Here is a 24210-nt window from a genome sequence, read left to right on the forward strand (position 1 = left end):
TCGTTTAAAAAATGAGTATTTATGTGTTGCTTTAGAAAGATCAGCCATGTATCGCTGTTTATGAATGCTATTGTGCCCGAGGTTAGGATCCCAAATGCAATCTGAGATGCAGCCAAGAAAAACAGTCCTGATAGACAATGCTTCACTTCACCTGCTACAATACTGTGGATTTCATTTGTGTGAAGAATATGTACAGTTAGGGTTCATGCACCTCATTATTTTGTTACATCTACTTCACAGTTAACCAGTCTCTCTTCCAAATAATAAATAACCACCTCAAAAAAAATGCAATACAATAAAATTGCTGCATTCTGGAGATTCCCTTTCATGTCGCATTAAAATATAATGGTTTGCTATATAACAATTATCTGGCTCTAGGAAATAAAAATGTGGACTTCACCAACTCTGTTCTGCTGGAGAAGACTGATTGTACCCTGTGCCTGCCACTTCACTACAGAAAAAGGAACATCATGAGCTTTATCTCATACTTGGCTTCATCAGCCCCACCAAACGTCAAACTGGGTGAGCAAACGTACCTTGCAGCAAATCTGCCTGCCATACTCCAAAACCTCACTGTGACTCACTGGTCTCTAGAAACAGGTTTTACAGAGTCTCTAGAAACAGGCAAAAACCTGTTTTCCGAATTCTTTCTGCCTTGCCTACAACATAGTAGGCTTAGCCTCACCTCAGGTCTAAACAACAGAGTGACAAATAATTTGACGATGTTCTTTAAAGAAACAAAAATGAATGTAGCTACTAGCTACTCTATATTTCTTAAGAGCCTTAGAACACCTCTTTAAAATATCCACCTTTGGGGGGAGAGAAAAAGCTAAATATTAAAACTAAAATACATTATTACAGTTTTCTGACTCTGCACAATTAATTTAAACAGGGGGTCATTTTTGGACAGTTAGCAAGAGAAGCCAGCAAAATCAGGGACCCTAATGTTTATCACTGCCTTTACTATCTGGAAAGCTTCCGATTACAACGCATTTTCTAGTCATACTCGTGTTAACAGTCACAGCCTGATCATTATTAGAATGCTGTTTGGCACTTAAGCAACATTGTACAGAAAACAGGTTAGTGAATTCTTGGAAAATCAATTCTTCCCAAGGAAAACAAAATAATTGTCATGTCCATCATCATCATCATCATCACTGTAATACAAAAGTTCCGCAGTGTGTTAGTTTGTGCTGTTGGATTTGCTGTCATCGTACAAAAGAGAACCTAGAGGGTCAACATAAATAAAATAAAAGCTTTATTTTTAATAAAATTATGTTTTGGTCAAAGATAAGATACTGTGTCATTCTTTTACCAGTACAGACATTTGTTATCCAAAAGAATACATTGTGTTTTATTCTGTCAATGTCTGAATACAGACTCAATAGAATATCTAAATGATGCCCTGCTCTGAACTCCAAGTTGAAAGTAAGTTTTTATTATACTTGAGGGAAACAACGGGTTCAGCTGCTTATTGCATGGAGCAATTGTCAAGGGAGAGTTAAACTCAATTACTGTAACCATACTGAATAAAAAATACTGCCAAGAACAAAAATACGCCTGGGTAAAGACAGCCACTGAATAAAAAAAAAAATCGACATGAAGTGTATCAAATATTTATTTATCTGGGCAACAAAGGACTATGATACATTGACAGGCATGGACACTACCGCCAGCACAACTCAATACAATACAACTGTAACTGCTTCCAACATGACCAGTGGAAATACAGGGCGCCAGGGGGTCCCAAATGTTTGAAGGTCTTTCAACAAAAAGAGCTAAACCTTGACTTAAAGACGATACCAATTTATTGCTTCGGTGATGCTTTTAAGGAAAAAACAGTGGAGGCAAATCAACTTTTTCCCACCCCACAACACATCAGGGTGTTGAAACTACTAACAGGTTTTTGTTTTGTTTTGTTTAAATCTTGTCGGGGTCCCCTATTCAGTGAGGAATTCAATGTAGTGCTAATTATGCGTGAATTAATTTCATTCTTTTTGTTGTTGTTTGTTCAGTTGCTTTATTGTCGCCATAACATGCAACCACAGGGCTAAAATGCTGAATATCCCAGAGAAATAACCCAAACCTTTGTTTGCTAAATAAGTACCATGAACCACATGAAGAACTAAGAGGGAGAATTAAGCCTCACTAAACAAGAGGTAAACGAGATCACCAGATAAATAAAAAAAAAAAAAAAGGCTTTAACAGACGCACCATATTTACAATTCCCATTAAATTACACATAAATAAATATATACATACATGAACACTGATTCCCTTATAATAGTAACCGCGAATCGTGTCGAAGAGAAAGTTCAAGGTGGTCGTTTTACCTTTGGGAGGGAAGGTAGTTCTACAACTGAAGACGTGACATGGAACTTTGCGTATTCAAGTTTATTCACAATACTGATAAAATGTCATCACCATTGCCTCTTTATACGGCTACAATCTTAGTGAAGTTACAGAAGGAAAGGTGAGTATTCAGTCGAGGAAGTTCTTGCTGGGGGGGGGGTAGAATTTGTAGGTTGAGGTGGGGTATTTGTTTCGTTTTGTTTGTTGTTGCTGTTGTTGGTGGTTTGTTTGTTGTTGTTTTTTTTAGAAAAAAAAAAAGTTCTCCTTTAAAAAATAAAAAGTTCACCAGCTCCGACAGAAGTTTGCTTTCATGGCTCCATTGCTTGTCCCGTTCTGGTGGCCTCCATGTTGGAGAAGGTTAGAAAGAGGGGGGGGGGGGTGAAGCCTGGGTGCAGAGAGAGAGAGAGAAAGAAAGAGAGAGAGAAAGTAAGAGAGAGAGAGAGAGAAAGTAAGAACAGTCTTGGTAAACTCTAAGAACAGGGTACCCCCAGAACCAAAGAACAGAGCTTTGTTGTAACCCGGAACAAAAAAGATGAAGGACATCGGAGGGCAAAGCAGTCTTTGAAGTAGAGCCCAGGTGGGGGGTGGCTGGAAAGATTCTGCCAGAAAGGGCGATCACTTTCGGTGTTTCTCTTCTTTGTCCCCGCTTTTGCTGCTGTTCTCCGTGTGGCTGTTGGGGTTGGTGAGGTACATTTTGTCCATGGCTTTCAGGGCCTCGGTAAGATAATTCTGCAGGGCGGTGATGGCCGCGCAGACCGCCGGGCTGCCGAAGCCGTGGGAGATGAGGTTGAAGTGGGTCAGACAGCTCTGGATCCCGGGTTCTAAGATGGGGTTTGGCCTGGAGTTCCCCAAAGGAGATCGGTCCTGAGCTAGCAAGTCTGTGAATTCTTTACAGATCTGTCTGCAGAAGTGAAGTTTGCAAAGAAAAAAAAAAGAAGAAGAATCAGCTCCTGCTATCAGCAGCATCCAGCTCCAACAATACCACTACCTTCTTCTTTTTAAATTAAACAGTTCTATTGCCCCCTTCACTCCCCCACCACACACCCCCAAGCCCACACGGAAGTTTCAGCCAAGTGTATAGAGGTGAGCATTTCTTTAATTACTCTTTTGTTTGAAGTAGTGTTTTGTTATAAAAGCCCATGTGCAGTTTTGAGCAATCTGTAATGTGATCTGCTGGATAATATTCTGGATACACTTCAGACGGCTGTTACAGAAGATTCATTTTATGCTAAAAGGGATTTATTCCCTTTTTGAGATCAATGGCTGGGAAATTAAAGGTTTCCTGAGAAAGCAGGCATTTGCTCACCCTTATCTAAAAGCTCTGCGTATGTATGATTTCATTTTCCTGGCCTGTGAACTGTAATTCCTTCCCAAATTTCAGCAGCATTCCCACCCCTTCAGGTCCTCATACAAAAAAAAAAAAAAAAAAAGGGGGTCCAGTATTGCATAGGAGAAGAATATAGCAGTAACTAGAAGGGAACTGCTCAGGTTGAAGTAAGGATATTCTAAAGCTGGCACTCCAGAAAACCCCCGCAGGACTTTAAAAAAGGGAAAGAGAAAATGTGCTGAAATCCAGAGAGTAAATACAGTTTGCACAGCAGAAAGCTTCCTGCCGGGGAAATCGTGTGCCCTGCCTCGGAGAGAGGCGGGCTGTAGTGGTTACTGCTAGAAAACCTCTGTTTAAATGTCTCCCAGCAATCGGCTGCTACACCTTCTCCTAACATTGCCCTCTAGCGCCCTGCCCTTTGGTGACATTTTCATTGGTAATTAAGGACCACTAAACCAGCCTTTTAATTTCCAGTCACCTTCCGACAACAAATAATTTTCTTTCCGTCCAACACCTAGAAGACCGATCAAAAGAACACAGGTCTGCTTGTGGCGTGTTAAAATGCTGATACGCCTACTCCACTTCCATACAAGGCAGAGGCAAAAAAAGAAAAAAGAATCGAATCTGACAAAGGCAATTTATATCCCATTATTCTTAAACTGTCGGGGTTTGTTTTTGTTTTGTTTTATTATTATTTTTTTGTTTGTTTGTTTTCACAAATTAGAAATTGATTGTCCTATTTGTAACATTTAAAAAGAGCTAAGTCGCCAATTTCTCCAATTAAATAACACATTTCCATGCACCTGAAGAAATTAAGTTTAAAAACAACTATATCATTTCGGAAAACACACGCCAGCAACCCTTAAAAAAATATCCCTCAGTCTTGTAGTTGTCTTTACAGGTTAATCAGACAGCAAAGATAACGCCTTACTTTGTAGCTAGAAGCATGTTTTTTCTTGTGACTTGCTCGTTTGGATCGGAATGCTGTCGGTTGACATATTCAGCTACTGCTTTGGCAGGAAATTCTGTCTCACAGACATACCCAAAATCCCTAGCTAGATGCACTGCTTCTCCTAAAAAGAAAAAATATATATCCTATTAAAATACATAGTGGTAACACAGACTAAGTAACTTTCTTACAAGAAATATACACACACGAACTCTGATATTTATATCTATAAGATTGAAAATCTGAAGGATTAGCACCTATTCACTAGTATCATATTATTTTGACCCAAATTAAAGACAAATTTGATCCTAACACTAGGATGGCTTGCATGGCTCGTCTAACTGTTCCAAACACACATAAAGCACAGAAATACCAGGAGTGCCCTACAACTGTTTGCTTAAAGAGATGTTTCTTTAAAGAATCAGAGAAGAATTGTAAAGTGTCCCGTGCTTTACAATCGCTGATAAAATTTTTCCAACAACAAAAAATATTGCAGAGCTAAGTACTGAAAATTTAACCCGATCGCATCTAATTATCTGGTCACTCTAAACCATTGACCATGAGAATTCTTAAGAGTCCTTCAGTGGAGCCTATCAGTTCTGTTGATTTTCAAATCTTTGGTTTTAATTTCCTGAACCCGTTGTTTTGCGCGCGCGCGCCTGTGTTTGTGTGTGTGTGTGTGTGTGTGTGTGTGTGTGTGTGTTTTCTTTTCTTCTTTTTTTTTTTTTTCCACTGCGGGGCTTCCTGCCATTAGCTGCAGCCCCGGAAGGACGCATGCGCCAATTAAAGCATCAAAGCTCCAGCCCTGTGAACTTGTTTCCCTAAAATGGAGCGAATCACAGAAAGAAGTAGCACTCTCCAAAGCTGCACCACAAATTTACAAACATTTCTGTGCAATTAGCTAGAAAGTGCGCTAGAATATGCATAAAAAAACATCGCTTTTTTTTTTTTTTTACAGTTTTTAATCTTTACTCCAGTAATAGCATTTTGTGTCGTATTCACAAGTTTGTTTGTTTGTTTGCACGGCAAATGTTTTATTAGATTCCCTTGCAAAGTCTTTGTACTTTCATGCAAGTTGGGGCATTTTAAAAGTTATTAGTTTTGCATTCGTAAATAAAATGTAGAGAATCTTATTAGTTTCATACAACCATTTAATCTTCCTGGTGTTGATTTGAAATGTTTCTAAGGGGTTTTTTTGTTTGTTTGTTTTTTGTTTTGTTTTGGTTTTTGTCTACTCAATGGGAGTAGAATAATAACCACATTACAGTAAAGTATTAGTTCTCAGACACCAAAATGTAAAGCCTGACCTGAAAGTTTATGACCCACTCGAAGTATGTTTGGGCGACAAAGAAGTGTGCGTTCTGCCAATAATATTTGATGCAGGCTTGTTTTTTGAGCAAAGGGAACACTACAACATTGCAATTATTTTCTGCAAACGAATATGCCCTAAAACGCATACTTTTATCGTTTAAAACAAAGAAGCCAATAAAAGAAATAGCGTGTATGATCCTAAATAAGAGCAGCATTCAGACCAAATTTAAGTGTGGCTGGATACTGTTAAACCTTGACTGAGGTCAAGGATTCCCAAATTAATTCAGGAAGTAATGGTCAGGCAGTTCTCAAATGCAGATGTCAGAATAAGGTAAATGATTTACTGTTAACTTTTTAACAAAAACAACATTAACTGGAATATTCGCAAGTCTTGACATTTTAAATGGTTGTGTTGTTAGTTTTCTCCTTGGTTTTGTGCCAACACATTATAGGTGTAAATGCTAGATAGATTATGAAGCTAAATTACAGAATGGAACTAAATTCAATTTAAAAAAAAAACAACTATCACCTCAAAGCAATCAGGGTGAACGACCAGATTTTTAACATTTTTGTTCCCCAAGAAAAATAGATTATTCTTAATGAAGCCACTTACCTTCCACCAGTGACGTTAATAACGTTACATTAGCAGCTTTGCGTCTGCCTGCTGGCAGATTTAAGCCTATTTTATCTAGTTTTTCTCTCAAAGACCTTCCTCCATTTTTAGATTTTGCTCTGTTCCAAACATGCAAATACAAAAAAAACAAAAAAATAGACATTCAGATTATGGTCAGTCTGCGTTCAGATCCAGTTATTTGCTTCTTAAGCGTTCCAGAAGGAACCTAAAACAGTTCACCTTTATGCTATGTATGTGCTACTTATGGAGATTGGGCGACTAATGAACAAAATGACAGATAGAAACAGTATAATAGCAGTATTTTAGCAAGAATTTATCCTAAAATAAATTACATTGTCACCTCTTGAGAGACTGAAAAGGAAAACAGTTGAAAAAGAAAGTGTTTGATTTTCATGTGCATTTGTAATGCCAAACGTTACAATATATATATAAAAACTACTTTTGAAAGGTTTATTGGCTCTGTTCTGCATGAAGCCAGGAAGACTAACAGGTCTTAAAATCCTTGCTACATTACATTACAGACATAGAGTTTCATTTAACCAGAGCTGTTTACATTTTATGCGCCAGATTTACAAATTTAATTGGAGATGTCAAACATACATCAACATCAAAGAGTTTTATTGTGCTCAACTTAAAATAGACAAGTTATAAATATATATTATTGTTGTAGACATAAACAAGTTGGAGATAAATCGCTTGACTGAAACACTATACAAATTAATTCGGGATTTTATTTCCAATCCAAGTGCTCTTTAATTGTAGGGATTAGATTCTAATCCTCCCATAGGTAAACAGTCATCAATATTATCTGGAGGGTGATAGGCAGGCTTGGCATTTTTTGTTTTCCTACATTATAAACTTTTAAAGTTGATGAGTAAAAACAGTGTGAAAACTTTTATTTTGGGTTTTGTGTTCTCTTTTTGGCACTATGTGCTTTCATACCCCACCTATTCATTGTAAACATCTATCTGCCCATAAGACAATGGTGAGGATGCTTAAAAGAAGCATTAAAAAATAATTTGAAAATTAAGGAATGCAGCCTGAAGTACTCATGTTAAAGCAGGAGAAATATGTCCTACTACATATCAGTTGCTGATGTTGGGTGGTTTTATTTTTTTTCTTTACTTGGTCTATTTTTCTTGGCTGGGGGGAGGGGGACGTTTCCATTACTGCAAATAATTATTTTGTATAGTTTACTTTATGTTCAATCATTTTTATTAGTATTTACATATAAAATCAACTGTTACAAATTGCACTGAGCAGGTGATAAATATAACAACTTTAATTTTATTTTCAAACTGGTAAGCTGTGCCCTTCAGGATAGGGTCATCCTGTGCCGAATGCTAATCTCTTCCCGCTGTTTTAGACGACCCCCGCCCACTTAGCCCCAGGCATTCAATGGCCTGCTTAGTAGGTATGACGTCACACACTAGGCTCAGCTGAGAACTCCAAATGATGGGAGCTGGCAAGTGTACTGGAGGGAAGGAATAATAATTAAAAAAAAAAAAAAAAAAAGACGAAACCAAGTCATGCAGCAGACTCAAAATAGTATGTCTCGGGAGAGACAAGGAAAAGGAGATCTGTGAGAAATTCTTCAAGGGCTGGTGAAAGGAGCCGGAAGTCAGAAGACCAGGGGGGGAGGGGCTGTCAGGAACCCCTTGTCAAATTATTTTCTAAAAAGAAAGAATGTCTCACCACCTGCAGCAGATAAGCAGAGCCCCATGATAAAAAAAAATAAAAAAAAAAAAATTGGTAGGGCATTCCTGTCCCTAGGCTTCACATTAGCCAATCGGATTTGTATGGGAGTACTATTACTATTATTATTATTATTATTATTATTATTATTATTTGTCCTCTGCTTTTGAAGTGGCCAAGCATTCGGAGATCACTTGAAGCAGCCATCTGCTCCACAGAACGTGATTTACTTTGGAAGTGCTATGGATGCAAAATAGTTTTGAATTCGATTTCTAGCCATAATCTAGCCCCTCACGACTGTCCCTTCTTCCGAGGTTTATGAACTGTCTTGGGAGAGAATATTATTTTCATGCTTGTTCTCTGTTAACTTAAAATGTAGCCAGCGCCACGCATGTCTCCGAGGCAGTTAAACCATCAGCCACATTTTATTTTTGATCAGCCTTCACCAGAATTCCCAAAATCGCCAGGTTAAACATTATTAAAAAGAAAAAAAAATTTCTAACAAGATTGCCCAGCCCACAGAAAAAAAAAACCAAAATCATGTATAAATGATGTTTCATTTGACATATATATCTAATGTATTTCGTTTATTCTGTGGTTACTATATATAAAATGCTGGACAGATGTTTCCTATAAGAATTATTTCATAAATGCAATGCCTGTGTCCGTTTAAATTGCTTATATGAATGAGAACAATCTTGAAAGATACAGGCAAGTAAAGTTCCTTTAGCCTCGCTCTGCTTCTGTTCTGGGTTTGGCAGGTAAGGCATAATTGAAGGTGTGTGTGGGTGTGAGTGAGAGAGAGTGTGTGTGTGTGTGTGGCAGAGGCTCACCTCCTGAGCACTCCTCCCAGCAGGGACGCATTGAGGCACTCGGGCGGGGAGAGGCGGCGCTGCACTTCCGCCACCGTCACCTTGTACTTTGAAGTGGAGCTCAGCAGCGACAGGCGGCCCGGCACCGAACAGAACACCTCGTTGGGGTTTACCACTCCGCCGAAGAGGCTGTCCTTATTGATGGAGATGGAGGACACGGCGTGACTGTGCGATTTGGACAGGGACACGGGGCCTGAAAGATGGGAAGGAGAGAGAAAAAAGGGTGGAAATGCTGAGGATTTTTTTGGTTAACAAAAACAAAAAAAAAAAAAAAAATCCAGTTTGCTCTGCCGATGCCCTGCAGTGCAGAAGAATGAGAGAGGCAGAGAACTAGTCATTCACACAAGCACCCACAGAAAGTCCACTAGAACAAGCACACGCTCCTGCCGACTTATGCATATTACAGACACACATGTGCAGACTCACGCGTACCCACACAGTTCTGCAAAAACGCACTTTCAGGCTCATAGAAACATTTACCCATAAACACGTGTATATAGACACATAAACAAAGACACAGATACTCAAGCATACAGAAACACCGCAGAAATGCAGACATGCATGCAAACCCTCATACTAATACACACATATGCAAACACCCACTGATACATATATATAATTTCGCACTCAAACACAAATATACAAACAGAGATACTGAGGAAGCATATATGCATATCAAAGACACAAAGGTACACACACACACACACACACACACACACAAACACGGACGCCGCGGCTGGGGATTGCTCTGTTCAAGCAGTGAAGCACCAAGTGAAACCCAGCGTAACCTGGGCAAAGAAAAATGATTTCCTTACAGATTATAGCCAAATTATTACCACCTTTATTCAATACCACCCAAGCTTTACGTTAAGAGCGCAGACCGGTTTCATACAATGAGCCTGAGCAGACAGATCTGAATCTTCAGCTCAAGGTGTTATTAAAAACAGAAATTCTTATTGCAAGTGCCCGTGATAATATTATCTAATATAAAATTAATAATAAGACGACAAAGGACGAGCCTCTGAGATTCCAACTTCGGATTAAACAGAATTGCATGAGCAAACGGATAAGATTCATCTCCATAGCTAAATCTAAAATGTAAAAGATAAAACAAAAGGGGCAAATGTCTTTAATAAAAAAAAATAAGGTTTAACTCATAAAATGCGTTACTTTCTTGCCAAGGTATGCAGGTTTGTATAATGTTAGCCTTGGGAAAAAATCAGATCCTGTCTTGCTAGGTGCTGCGCAGAAATTTCGTTAAAAATTTTTATTTCAGACGAAATAAGGTTTAATAGAATGCAAACCGCAGAGAACATGAATTCAACACATCGGATTATGAACACCGAGTAAAATTACATTTCAGCTGAATAAAAGAGTGGCGTTTCAAAACAACCCCTCCCCCTCCCCACAATATTTCCGATAAAATATGTTTCAAATTTAAATACACATATGTTTAGAAAATCTGACCCCCAAAACAGTAAAATTCGTTTTCTTACTAATATACTCGTCAAGATTAAAAGCCTTTTTGAATGTTTAGCTGCCTGTCAACCAAAAACTATAACAACACCTAGGCGAGTTTCATTGTCCTTCACTTTCCAGCAGTATCGGTTAAGTAGGCCATTTTAAGACAAAACAATTACAACTAGGAGGGGGGGGAAAAAAACCTGCTCTGTCAAACTCTCCCTGCCTAAGAAGCCCTGCATTCAGAATTTTACATGTACTGTAACATCTTATACAATATTTAAAAGTTTCGCCACCGTCTCGGTTTAAATACACATCTGCTTTTCTAGAATGTGTTGCTTTCCACCTTACCACTAACTTGGTGGGGGTATTCCAAACGTAAGGTGGTAGGGGGTGTTGAGGGGAGGCTCTCGGTTTGGGATAGATCACTTGTGACATTAATAGCTCTGGGGAGGCTAATAGAGACAATAGGAGTTAAACGAACTCTGGAGATTACTAATAAAAGAGGCAATTATCATGTCGCCTTGGAAAGAGCATCTCTTAAGATTTATCCCTTGCACATCTAATTTGACGTGACAAAGGCTTCGCAGACAGAAAAATGAAACTTTAAACAAGCTTACTGTATACTGATTAGATTTGGAAATGGGAGCAGCTCCATATAGCATCATCTTCTGGTAAAGAAGAATACTGTAATAGCAGCACAGAGCCCGTGCTATAACAGCATCAGTCCTCAGGACCAGCCGGACCCTTCCCATGAAAACCAAAATGACTGTCAGCCCCTACCTCTGCCAACAGAATACGGGTCCAAGCAATTATTTTCACCTTCCCTTTAATAAACCGATGAAGAGAATCTCCCCCTTCACAATATTTTCAGCATAATTAAGTTATTGACAAAGAGGTGTAAAACAAAGACAAGGATTTTTTTTTTTCTCACATACAATCAAGAATCACCCGACACCTTGCGGAGCAAACAGAGCTAAATAAATCTCCACAAAAGTTGATAATCCAGTAAACCACACCAGCCAGCATTTTGGTTTCCGCTGAGCTCATATTATCTTTATTGGTCCAATAATGCTAATTTAGTCTGTTTGTTTGTGAGATATAATTATTCTGCATCTATTTAAAACCATAATCAAATTATAATTTGGAAGCTTCGTGTCAAGAAATCCTGGCAAAAAAAACCCCAAAAAACCCAGATGCTTTCTGATTCGTACCTACACCTGGCTAATCTGTCTTCCAAGATAAAATTGGACACAATATTGATAAACAAGTCCCAGCATTAAATGTAACACATTTATTTTCAACACACTTTTTTGTTGGGTTGGTTTTTTTTTTGCTGACTATCAGATTTTCCAGAAGTAAAGTCTTTCCAAGCTCTCTTTCCTAGCACATAGCTTGTAAGGGCATGTCTGGAATGTTGACGAGCACTGCTTACCTTTCTTAATTACAGTTTGATCTGGGATGTTAATACTCGGATCTTCTACATGCTGCAACACAAATGGATAAGTGCGGCTGTAAATGACGTGTCACGAGGAAAGGAAACGAATTTTTCTCCTTTCCGTGCAATAGGCGCAATAGGTTTAATGAGCAAAGGTATTTGAAGGCCAAAAAAAAAAGGAAAAAAAAAAAAAACCCTTTCATTCTGGAGTGCAGGAATATTGTTATTTTACAAATAACCTGAATGTGATTATGAACCCCCAAATTCCCTCTTCCTCTCCACCGCCCGGGATGTTCACATTGTACTGTTTCACGCTAAGTCGCGTCGCTATTTCGGCTGGCATCTCAAGCCATATTTCTAAAAGATTGCTTTAGTTCCTGCTTCCTAATGCTGCTCTTGGGTCTGTAACCTTGATTCCTCCACGCCTACAGCGGCTGGGGCAGCGGAGCGGTGCAAATAAATGGCAGAACGATTTAGAAGGAAAAACCTGTGTAAGCCTGCTAGACGTTACTGAGTTGGCTCTACTTCAGATTTTCCACTTTCAGCGAAACAAAAAAACAACCTACCCCCCCACCCCCTTTAATGTGGGATCTTTAAACAAAAGACCCCAAATGACCCCCTCCCCCATTCCTCTGCTTTCCTACTGTCCAGTAGCAGATTTGCCCGTTCCCCCTCTTTCCAGATTGAATCTGTGCGCCGGAGTAAAAAAAAACGTGATTAGAAAGTGAAATGAAATCATGTTTTCTAATGCAAAAACCTGACAGGCAATAATAACGTCTGGCTGTGTTTACAAATTAGCACCAGCGATGCTGAGATAGAAGTTTTCCGCAATGGTTACAAAACGCAGACATTTGCCATTTAAAAACCTATTACTTCCTTCTCTAGTCTTTGTCCAACAATAATACTGATTCTAACATTTTCCATTCGGTCTTGGATTTATGCTCCTGTTAATTGCGCCTGATCTCAATGATTCCGGGTGGATGGTACTAAGTTGCTTTATTACAGGTTTTATTATACTCAATGCTCTCGTTTGTAACTTGCCTAAAGTGCTTCTGGATTTAAGCATAATTAAATTGAGAAATGTTCAGAAACGACTACCCCTGCAGTTCTCCTGTTTTAACTATAAGGGGAAATATGATCCCTTTACGCACGCACCCTAAACCCATAAAGTATATGTAGTGTGGCATAATACTTGTATTTGTGCCATTCCTAGACATGTCGCATGCAGCGGGGCTGTCAAAGGTAAAACAGCCCACCAAGATATGTAGCATTCAATCGTGTTCAGCCCTCCACTTGATTTTTTTTTCCCCCTGCAATAACATTTGCCTGTCGTTTTCTCGATGCCACTACCAGGAAAAAAAAAATGAAAATGGCATTCTTTTTTTTTCTGATTCAAATTCCTTTGAAACCATTAAACCATTTCCCACAAAAGGTATCACGTTTTTATAAAGGACTCCTGCCATCCCTCAGGGTTGTTGTTTTTTGTTTTAATTATTATTATTTCTCCCATTTCTTAAGGCATCTGCTCTTTCAAACTTGTATTATTTCAAACGAGACACATTTCTAACTAAGATTTCCTGGAAACTGTATTTTAAATACATCGGGAAGGAGGGGTGGGTGGGGTGGCCGAAGGACAGGCCACAATATCAGCACAGCTTAAAAAATAAAATAAAAATACCACAATTATTTATTTCTTCTCAGGCTTCTACAGTAATCTGCGCACAACGGTTTAAAAACTATTACAGCTTGGATGGGTTTTTTTTTTATTGGCTGTGAGTTTTATTTGTTGAAAAACTAAACAAACAATATCACTGTAAGGCCTGGTGAAATTCCTGCTTAGCCACTCCAGGAAACTCGTGCACACTATTATATGAAACTCCATACATCCGGCAATTTCCCTTAGTTAATGGAGACAGACAAGGGATTATATAAAATATATTATATTGGGTTCTTAACTTCCATTAAAGATTCCCTAAATTAGAAAAACTGAGTTAAGTTCTTACTATTTCCTTTGTCACATGAAACTCTCCTTAAACTGTCATTAAACTGTCAGCGCATATATTTTGTCATGAAATTCTGGGTTACATTATAAACAAAACAAAACCAAAAAAAATAAAAATAAAAATAACACCCAGGAACCAGGGTAAGCTATCGGGTAATAATGTCCTAGGGCTACAAAAGGATTGTAGCGCCCCTCAATAAAACCACATCTGCTATAACAGTTTCCAAATGGGAAATATCATAATAATCATGAAATGTAATATCAAACATGTATTTAAATTCATTTGAATAAGATGTTACCTTGTTTTGTACAGTAAATTACTAATGCAATACTTAATTGGAAATCATTTTAATTGCATTTATCGATAACCGAATTAGACCAACAATAATTTACTACTAGATTGAAAACATTTAATTATTGAATAGAAGGTAAAGCTTGTAGAATTTGATGATAAGTCTACCTAATGGTTTGTGAGGCCACCACACAGTCTACATTGTAAAATAATGAGAGAAGATTTCAGTGTTTGATTTGGCGTTGGCTGCCTTAAGGCCCTGTTTCCTGCAGGCTTTCTCCCTTTCTGTGTCTATGGGAGTATTAAGCAATCTTTATAATTTAACACTGTACATGGGGGTGTATCTTCCTGCAGCTCCTGAGTTCTTGTTTCAGTATGTCCAATTTTTTTTAACCAACCATAATCAGTCGTTTCTATGTCTGACATTTTCATCCACTTTCAATTTTGGTAAGAAAATGTTTACTGAACTCGTTAATGACAGACTCTCAGTACTAGATTTGCAAACATATTTGCTCTCATTTTGTTCAGATGTGAAATATCATTAAAAAAAAAATCAAAACAAAACAGGCCATTTTTTTTTTCGAGCAGTGAGAAAACCCAAATGTAGGCCTTGTGATAGAGAATAATTTTGTCCCTATCTTACAGTATTATTACTTACACCCTACTAATATCAATCGGGTTAAAATATGCTACTAAAGATGCCTGATTTTTTTTTAAATTTAGATTTTGTTGAAGAGCCATTTAATAAATCCTGTGCTGCCAATTGTAATAGTGTTACCCCTTTGATATTTTCATTATGGAAGGCTGGTAGTTAAATCTTTCTAAAAAAAAAAAAAAAAAAAAAAAACCCTGTCCAGTGCTCTCAATCTAACTAAGGAGCTGCAGAAAAAAAAAAATAGGAATCTGTAACTTCCTTACCGGTACATCTTCGATAGCATGAGGAATGGAGTGGATGGAGATGTCTAGTCCCGAGCCGAGGCCATGGGGCCCATGCAGCAGATCGTCATGCCGTCGGTAATCCCTTCGAGGATCCAGCCCAGAAAGCTGGTGGGGTAAGCCACGGTGGGTGTGCAAGAGGCTGGCTTCCTGACTCTGCCTCTGCCCCGGCCAGCCCGGGTGCTGAGGCTGAGGCTGGGCGTGGAGCGAATTGAGGCTGTAGGGGTCGTTTACGTGCGAATAAGGGTCTTGAGACTGGGGGTAAATGGGCTGGTAGGGTGGAGGGAAGTAAGGAGGCTGGAAGTCGGCGTTAGGAGTATGCGAGAGTGGCGGGGCGCTGGTATATGGAGATTGGCCCACAGTCCCCAACTGGGGTAACCGGGCGGTCCCATTGCTGGTTCCATCATGACGGTCCTGACAAGAAGAAGAAGAAGACAGGGAGAAAATTATGCATGTAAAACAAAAGAAATCGTTTTCTTTTTACAGGTAATTCGCTGGGTAAAAAAACCGGGTCTGCCTAATTCTGCTGCTGCACTATTTTTCAACCTATTTTCTTGCCATAGGAGAAAAAAAAAATGTTTTGCTGTGTAAGATGTTCTGACCTGTATTATGGCGGTAAGATACAAATGGAATATTTTGGTGCTATGTGAAATGTGTCCTGTTAAATCAAAGACACACATAATCATGTTCTGCAACAAATTAAACGTGTTAGAAAAAAAAAAGAGAGACAAACTGGAAACTGGATGTTATATAGTACATTGGTTTTAGATTAAAGTATGACATAAAATACATAAATTGCTTTATTTAGCCGAAGAAATCATAAAATGCATTAAAATGAATGCACTTTATTCCACATTTTTGTTAGAGAAAGCATGTGGGAATTATTTTAAAGCTCTAGCATTAAATTATGTATTTAGTTAAGGGTATATTTTTAAGAGACTATGTCGCTGTCTCCTATAAGCATGCCACTCTGTATTAATTTCAAAAGACTGCTTTGTGTAACAGAAACAATCAAAATCTACCAGCACGATATATTGCTACTAGAAATGAGAAACCGAATATTAACGTAAAGGTGTGCAATACTTTTAAGAGCTATACTAAAAGCTCAGTGCAAAATAATGTAGGTGAGATGATAATGTACCGCATAATAAAAGCCCAATGAGTGACAAAAGAAGACGCCTACAACGGAAAAAGACATGGCTTACAAAAGTGCCAATATAAAAATATGTTTAGAGAGCAGGCAAATATTTGTGCATTTAGTATTACAATATAAAAAAAAAAAACCCGGAGGAAAAAGATGTGGAACGTGCAAAGCATATTATTCTGTACGTGAAAATGTGCAGCAATACAAGTGAACATGGCAGCAACAGCCTTTTGTAGTTGACTAGAAACGGGAGCCAGTGGAAAAGTCGAAGGACCAAACAGAAAATGAAGCCAAGAAAAAAAAAATATATCTCCTTGCAGGAAACCTGGACGGGAAAACCAGTCAAAGCAGTAACTCACACACAGACAGACAGACAGACGCAGAAATCCTCCGTATAATTCTAAAGCAACTCACCATGGCTGAAAAACTGTGAACTAACATCTGGGCAGAGCCTGGAGTACCGAGGCAGGGGAGGAAAAAAAAAATCTGAGAAAAGTGGGAAAAAAAATGGAAAAAGAAAAGAAAAAGAAAAGCAGAAGAAGCCCAGGACTAGACTATCACTAAAAGACCACAAAGCCAAAGATTCTCCTGCATCGGCCAAAGACTATAATCCATCCGAACTTGGATACATTCCGGCTGCCTTCATTTGGCGTTGCAAAGGCGATCTCGCTCTCCTGTTCGTCTTATGATTAATTCAAAGTTTGTTTCTGGTTTTATTTCTCTCTCTCTCTCTCTCTTTAATCCTTTTTTCTCTTTCCTCCTGTTTTTTTTGTTGTTTTTTTTTGCCTTAGCTGCTGCCCCCCTCGAGCTGCTAATACAAGAGCTCGGCAGCTTTCCTTGGACTCCTAATAGCAGATATTCATGACTATTAATATTACACGAATACTTAATAAGGGAAGAATGGTTGGAAATCAAGCGTGAAGCGAGGAAGCAACTCAAGGCAGAGCCTGTTCTAAATGACGTCCATTGAATGAAGAATCAGTGTATCTAATCACAGAGAGAGAGAGAGAGAGAGGGAGGGAGGGGAGAGGGAGAGAGGAGGTTGAGGGAGCGAGGGGGACATTCGGTTGCGTCTGACGAATCACAGGAAAGGGGGAACATTTCAAAAGGTTTGCAGGGCACGCAAAAGTGAAAGAGAAAGAGAGATCTAGACAGCGGGGGAGGGAGCCAGAGAGAGAGAGAGGGAGAGAGAGAGTGACACACACACACACACACACAAAGGGAGGGCTGGCACTGAGGGGCTACAGGCAGGAAAGAGGGCACAGAGGGAGGACAGACGGAAGGAGCGCAGGACACCTGGGAATATCCTGGGAATGCTGCCGCCCGGCTGCTGCTGCCGCCGCTGTCAGTGGCGGGCGAGAGGCTGCTGGAGCTCGCCGGCTCCGAGTCCGACGGGCCCGGCTCCCCGGCCGCCAGGGGCTGATGCGCCATGGGGTGCGATGAGTCCTCCTCCTCCTCCTCCTGGATCCCCCTCCACCACCGCCGCCGCCAGAAGGGGAGCGCCTCCCCCTCTTCCCCCACAGGCAAAGGAGGGACCTCCGATCCCGGCCCCAGCCCTCGCCGCTCCCTGGCTTCTTTGTTCCCCCCCCCCCCCCCCCTTTCACACCCGTGTCCGAGGCAAGCGACCTGCTCAGATTCGTCAGGATCGGGAACCCCCACAAATACAATCAAAGTGCACGACTCCTCGGGCGATTGTTCTAAGCTTCTGCCAGCCCCTCGGGGACTTGTACGCCGATCCCGGAAGGGAACCTTTGGCAACTTTTTTTTTGTCTTCTTGTTTTGATTTCCTGGTCTTGTTTTCAGATTTGCCTGCAAGACGATTCCTCGCGTGCTTTCTTCCCCCCCTCCCTCCGGGGCAGGATGCGAGGTCCCCGGAAAGAGCGGGAGGGCCGCTTCCCCGGCCCGGCCCGGCTCCCGGCTCCACGTCCTTTCGCTCCTTTTCTCCTTCTCTCCCCCTCCGCTTCTCTCCCGCCCCGTCCGGCCGCTCCTGGCTCTGGCTCCAAACCCGTTCTACAGGCTGTGCAAGTCAGGGAAACAACTCCCCAAAATATTACACGCTCCGACTCTACACACATCGCCTTTCTGGCGAGGGCTAGAACAACAACAGTCACTTACCGCCGGCAAGTCCCTACAACACTTATGCACGCCTAAAAAAAAAGAAAAAAAAAAGAAAGAAAGAGTCGGAAAATAAATGCAACTCTAATCCCTTTGCTGAAACCTAGATTACACAGTGTAAACTCCTGAGAAGAAGTCCAAGGGTTTCTGTGTTGGGTTTTTGTTTTTTTTTTTACCCCCCACTCTTCAGTCAAGGCTGATGCTATCGGGTTTTTGTTTTTTTTTTTTTCACTCTTCTAATCTTCGTTTTCACTCTTCTAATCTTTGCACGCGCCACCGGGGTTAAAACCCAAATGTTAACCCGAGTTTCTGGAATAAGTGGTTGTGGTGCATTGCAAAGACCCCCAGGTGGGTTGCCAGAGACACACACACACTACACACACTACACACAGAAACATGCAAGCCAGGCGTGCTCTTCCAGCTCCACAGATGTGACGGGGAGCGGACAATGGGCGAGACCGAAACCCCCACAGCCAAGACAAAAGGCGAAGAGAGCCCGCAGTGTCCAAATGAACAAGGTGGAAACAAAAAAACAAAACAAACAAACGAAATCCATACTGTAAAAGCGGTACTTGCAAAATCATTCACGTAAATAAAAAAATTGAAAGAAAAAAAACCAAAACCAGGCTTCGAACAAGATAGCGTGTGCAAATCTGATGTATGCTATCTTCGTACCTATTAATAAATATACTCTGTGTGTATTGTGAAAGAAACCTACGACTCTATTGTTTAAACTGTGTGGGGTTTGTTTTTTCTCTTTGACAGTCAGTCGGAGGTTTTGTTGAGTGCCTTCAAACTGTTGGGGAGGGAATACAACATTTAATTTGGATAGTAACAATAATAATAGCCTTTCCTTAACAGCATAGCAGTGAAACGCTGAAAGCAAAAATTACAAATTTAAGGCGGGTTTTGCTATTATTATTTTCTTTCCTTTAAAAAAAAAAAAAAGTATCCTGAAGCTAGCATTTTGTTTTGCACGCATATTCGTAAAACTTTTAATTCACCTCTAAAATGTATCTTTTTATTAGTCCCAGCGTTTGCCATACTCCTCCACACACACTCGTGAATTACCTTTGCACCCAAGGTACCGCGCAACATGAGGTTGGATTAAAGTTTAAGCGAATAAAGGCGTTTGTGTTTGAGGTCAGTTTCTAATTGGATCATTGCTTAACTTTTAGTTTTGCTAAGCGGCATCTCTGCGAGCAAGCATCACTTTGAATGGTCTTCAGTCACTATTTCCAATCGTTTGCTTTGTCCTGAAGTCCTTTGTCCTTTTTTAAGGTTTTTTTTTCTTTAAATCGTTTTATTTAGTTCATTTAATGCAGTCACTGATCCTTGTTTCAGATTTTCTTTCTTTCTTTCTTTTTATTTATTTTTTTTTTTGTGGACAAAGACTTTCAAACGTCCTCAACTCAAAACTTTTCTATTCCTGAATTAATACTAATAGTAATAAACCTCCTCACTCCAAACAGAACCGTATATATATATATTTTTTTTTCCCTAGCCCTATGAAGGGTGAACACTGCCCCACCCGTCTTTAGAGCATCCCGCGAAGATTTCCGCATCCAGTAAGGCTCGCTGTGCCAGGTCTCTGCCCCGGCACGGGAAGGAGCTTACCTCGCATTCCTCATACTTGATATTATCCGTCAATTTCCAAAGCATTTTCATGGGCTGTGGTGAGAGGATGTGCGCTCTCCCCGCTTCATAAAAGTCGCCAGCCACTCTGGCATGCAGAAGAGCGAGGCGCAGGCGGCAGGGAGTTAGCAGCGAGCTCCTGTGCACGCTCTGAGGTCTCCCTCTAATGGTGGAAACTTGTTCTCGTTTTCAGCTCTTTACCCGCCTGCCTAATCGCCTCATTAGCATAACCCACGGTGGGGCCAATTGCTCTCCGGCGCTGCCCCTCGCGCGCGGTGGCAACGCGGGCCCCGTCCTGAGCGAAGTGGCCGAAGCCTTCCCGCGGATACCGCGCTTTTCTGTTGCCCGTCTCTGGCCAGGCAGGATCTTGTTCAGCTGGAAAGGATGAAAAAGGTCAACGAATTTTTGCAATTGCTTGCTTTAAGTTTGCGTAAGAGATTTTTTTTTTTTTTGGGGGGGAGGGGAGGGGAGGGAGGTTAGACTTTCTGAACCACTCGCACGCCTTAAAAACAAAAAATCCTCCAGAAACAGTTACACGACCAAGTCCCGGAGAGGAAACCCATAACTTTTATTTTGTTCCTGCTTTCGTGGAGCTTTTTTTTTTTTTTTTTTTGGTTTTGCGCCGGATTTATTCTGCTAGACACTCCTAGCAAAACAAAATCGGTTGAAGAGGTTATGATAAACAATAGTATGCAAATAATCAGCAGAGAGAGTCCCTCACCACTCATTTGCATTGGGCAGACGCGACACTGGAGCTTAATATGAACATTGTTATTTATTTCTAGGCAGTGACCCGTCGCATAGGGAATCGCTCTTATTATTATTATATCGTCATCATGATTTTAATACTGACTGCAAGGCAACCCTGCACCACGTGTGTACGTTAGTAGAACATGCACCAAACTGGTACCAGGCAGGTAGGGTCCATTGTAAGGGGAAAGTCCATTTCTGGGTCCCTGTCTGGAGCGAGTCAGCTCGGCTCCGCGCGCTGCCCTAAGCGCCCAGCGGCCGGGGTTTGCCTTTATTCACCACGGGGTTAACTTTGAGGGTTCGCCACGGTCCTTTCCTCCGTGCTGAAGAGAGGGGGGGGGGGGGCGATTTCGCACCAGCTTGGGGCTGCTGCTCCTGTCCTGAAGACCTCAGCCCCCGAGGACCGAGCTGACCGGACCCTGGCAGGTCCCCCCGCCTGCTCGCGTCGCCGTTCCCAATGGCCCTTGCATTGTTTTACGTGGCAGAAAGCAAGAGTCTCGTGCAAATAGGCGAAGTTGCAAAAAAAAAAAAACCACCTATAGGACTCATTTTGTGCACATTTTTATTTTGTTTTATTTTTACAGGGTGCTTTGAAAGCGAAGAGCAGGGCTGCCTGCCTGCTCCCCTGGCCGTCTGCAGGTCTCGGGGCTGAGACTCCAGGATATGCAGAACTGATCTGGAGGATTTCTCTGCTCCGCTCTCTCTCTCTCTCTCTCTCTCTCTTCCATGATCCGCCGTTTTACAGTTGCTCTTTTTTTTTTTTTTATCTCTTTCGTCTTCACATGCCAATAGAGTAAACTGTTGTTTTACTCCCATTGAGGTTCAAATTGAATTGCAGATTCTTCCTCTGTAGTTTAATGTAAAAGAGCTCGCTTTGAAAAGGGAACCATCTCGTGCTAGCGCCATCCACTGGGGGTCAGACGGGCCCCGGGTTTATAAACGCCATTACCATGACAGTCCAGTTAATTGAATGTGAATAAGAAGAAAAGGATCAAACCATTATTAGTGGAAGGTGATAATGAGATGAGGGAGAGAGGGAATCATTCTTCCCTCAGCAACCTCTGATCAATAGGTGCAGTATTTAAACCTTCATTACCATTTTTGGTGGAGTTGCTATCTCATCAGGGCCTATTATGTCCTTAATTATGTGACCGTGAGAGACTTGGCCAGATTAGGTAGCGACTTCTGCTCTTGGTCAAACTGGTGAAATTATTAGCTGATTTGGTGAAACGTTTGCTTTTTGTTATTATCATTATTTTACTCTTCCGACTGCCAGTTCCTAGGTTTAGAATACAAAAGCAAGCTTTGGCTCTGTTAAAAACAAAAAAATCTTGCAAATCTCCTCACTCATTTCTAAAGCCCAGACAAAAAGTTAGTGGTTTGCTTTTTTTTTTTGTATTTTTTGTATTCCAAAACAACTATCTCGGCAGATCTGCGCTGGATATTATATTTGAAAACTTTGAACCAACTGCCTTAACATTTTTTTTCCTAATCCAAAAATGACTCCTATGTTTACCGAATCCGGCCTTTAAATGTTTCTTGAAATTTACAGCTGGACTGCGTGCTTTGGTTTTTCTTGAGAAGTATTTTAGATCTATTTTTAAAAAAAGCTTTCCTATTTCTTCGACTCAGATTTCCTATAAAACTAGACCACGATGAATAAAGAGTGTACATGAATTGTCAGTTTAATGTCAAGTTACAAATAAGTGCGGATGCTTTCTTCATTCTGCTGTAGACGGAGAAAGAACCCCTTACAGAAGGGGGGTTCCAGGAATTCTAGAGCACCAATCAACTTAGTATATTTTTTTCCATTTTGAACATTATGTTATGTAATTATTATTTTGCTTTTTTTTTAACAGGTTCTCAACAAGTTACAAGCACAGCTACAAGTGGTGACATTTTTGGCCAAGTGGTTATCAGGCTTTAATGAGATCCTTTACCAAGAAAGAAAGTAAAATATCGAAAAGAGGGATAAAAAAAAATATTGGTAAACCTGAATGAGTAGTAGTGGGATGGCTTAGCAAACTACAAATGCCCTATTGCTTTGAGCTACGAAAGTTAGTTCACCCTCTTGAGTGGCGCGTTTAAGGCCCGAGGTGAAAGGAAAACGTCGCATTTCCTGAAATAGCACTGGCGTTAGTGTCTTCACACACAGGACCCACAGGGTATTTAACTTATATAATCACACCCTCCACCCACTTCCCCTACACGTCCAGCGAAATTGTTGCTCGCCAGAAATTGCCACTGTACAAAAGTAATCGTTTACGAAAAGTTGATCTTTTATAGTATTCAAAGCAACTCCAAGCCGTGCGTGTCACAAACAAAAAGGCTACTTCAGTGGACACGCGGACCACGAAGAGCTTCTAAAAACACGCGTGTGGCTTATTCCACGATGTCATGTTTTACACGCGCACACCAAACGCAAACAGAAGTCTCCAAACTATGAACGCCAACAGGTAGAAACTGTAAACCCCAGAAAAATGTGTGCTTTTTATGAAGCCTCGGAGCGCCTAGTGTCAAAAAAAGTGATCCCAGACGATTTTCCAATCACTCACCTGCTAAATTGGCTCTAAGGCTAAGTTTAATCAGTGAATTGAAACTGCCAATCACTGATATCATTTTAACAAGGCGACCTGGAGAGGTTTTTCCCCATTTCTATCATCGACCTTAATCTTCGCAACCTCAAGGTAATCACTGCCTCGCCTTCTGCAGGCGGAATCCACTTCAGTTTCTGCAATCACTAGAAATGCCACCACCACACCACCAAGAAAAAGGTTACCTGCCAGTCCCCTATCTTTGCCAGGAGTGACATGTTCTATGTCCCCGCTGCTCATGCACGGAGGGCTCCGCTTGATCCCGCGGATCGCTTTTTTTACCTGCCCAGAAACATCTCACCTGCTCATAAAAAGCTGGGAGCCACCTGGCCGCGCATGCGCACCGCCCTCGGAATGCACGCAGCCATTTCAAGGGGGGGGGGGGGGGGGGGAAAGAGACTACAAAGCGGCTGCGAGGAAAGGTCGGATTTACAGCCGCTGGAGGATTAACCTCCATCTTTTTCTCATCTGCCTGATAATTAATAGAGAAGTGTGTGTCGTGGTGGTGGTGGCTTTGGGGGCTGATCTCGATCGTTTATCCCTTCAGTTTGCAATGCACTTTGGAGGGGAAGTGCTCTGGGCAGAATTCCCAATCCCCACAGAAGGGGGGGGGGGAGGAGGAGGGCAGATTTCCCCTGTCCTACTGACCCGACAAAGGAAGCTCCAACATTTTCAGACGATTTGTTAAGTGTCACTTTTTGTT

General features: G+C 40.9%; 1 protein-coding gene across 4 annotated transcripts; it reads right to left on the minus strand.

Annotated features, from left to right (window-relative positions):
* Nucleotides 1–1241: 1241 nt before the first annotated feature.
* TFAP2A (transcription factor AP-2 alpha) lies at nucleotides 1242–23796 on the minus strand. 4 transcript variants are annotated; one of them, XM_029590637.1, is made up of 7 exons: nucleotides 23693–23796; nucleotides 15252–15683; nucleotides 12037–12088; nucleotides 9102–9333; nucleotides 6553–6671; nucleotides 4611–4752; nucleotides 1242–3253 (listed from the first exon to the last, which is right to left on the minus strand). In XM_029590637.1, the coding sequence occupies exons 1-7, from the start codon at nucleotides 23723–23725 to the stop codon at nucleotides 2968–2970; spliced, it is 1296 nt and encodes a 431-aa protein (XP_029446497.1). In that variant the 5' UTR covers nucleotides 23726–23796; the 3' UTR covers nucleotides 1242–2967. The 4 variants fall into 4 exon arrangements, with proteins under 4 accessions (XP_029446497.1, XP_029446499.1, XP_029446496.1 ...); XM_029590639.1 differs by lacking the exon at nucleotides 23693–23796 and adding an exon at nucleotides 20146–20335; XM_029590636.1 differs by lacking the exon at nucleotides 23693–23796 and adding an exon at nucleotides 17710–17882.
* Between the last annotated feature and the right edge of the window lie 414 nt (nucleotides 23797–24210).

Source organism: Rhinatrema bivittatum, chromosome 2 (assembly GCF_901001135.1).
Source record: "Rhinatrema bivittatum chromosome 2, aRhiBiv1.1, whole genome shotgun sequence".
In the NCBI taxonomy this organism is placed as follows: domain Eukaryota; kingdom Metazoa; phylum Chordata; class Amphibia; order Gymnophiona; family Rhinatrematidae; genus Rhinatrema; species Rhinatrema bivittatum.

Bases quoted from the DNA above. Each gene is read 5' to 3' on its own strand.
- TFAP2A (XM_029590636.1), bottom strand. From the start codon at position 17,844: ATGGCGCATCAGCCCCTGGCGGCCGGGGAGCCGGGCCCGTCGGACTCG. The intron at 12,089-15,251 runs GTAAGGAAGTTA...TTTGTGTTGCAG, and splicing joins ATGCTATCGAAGATGTACCG to CATGTAGAAGATCCGAGTAT. The intron at 9,334-12,036 runs GTAAGCAGTGCT...CCCATCTTTCAG, and splicing joins TCAAACTGTAATTAAGAAAG to GCCCCGTGTCCCTGTCCAAA.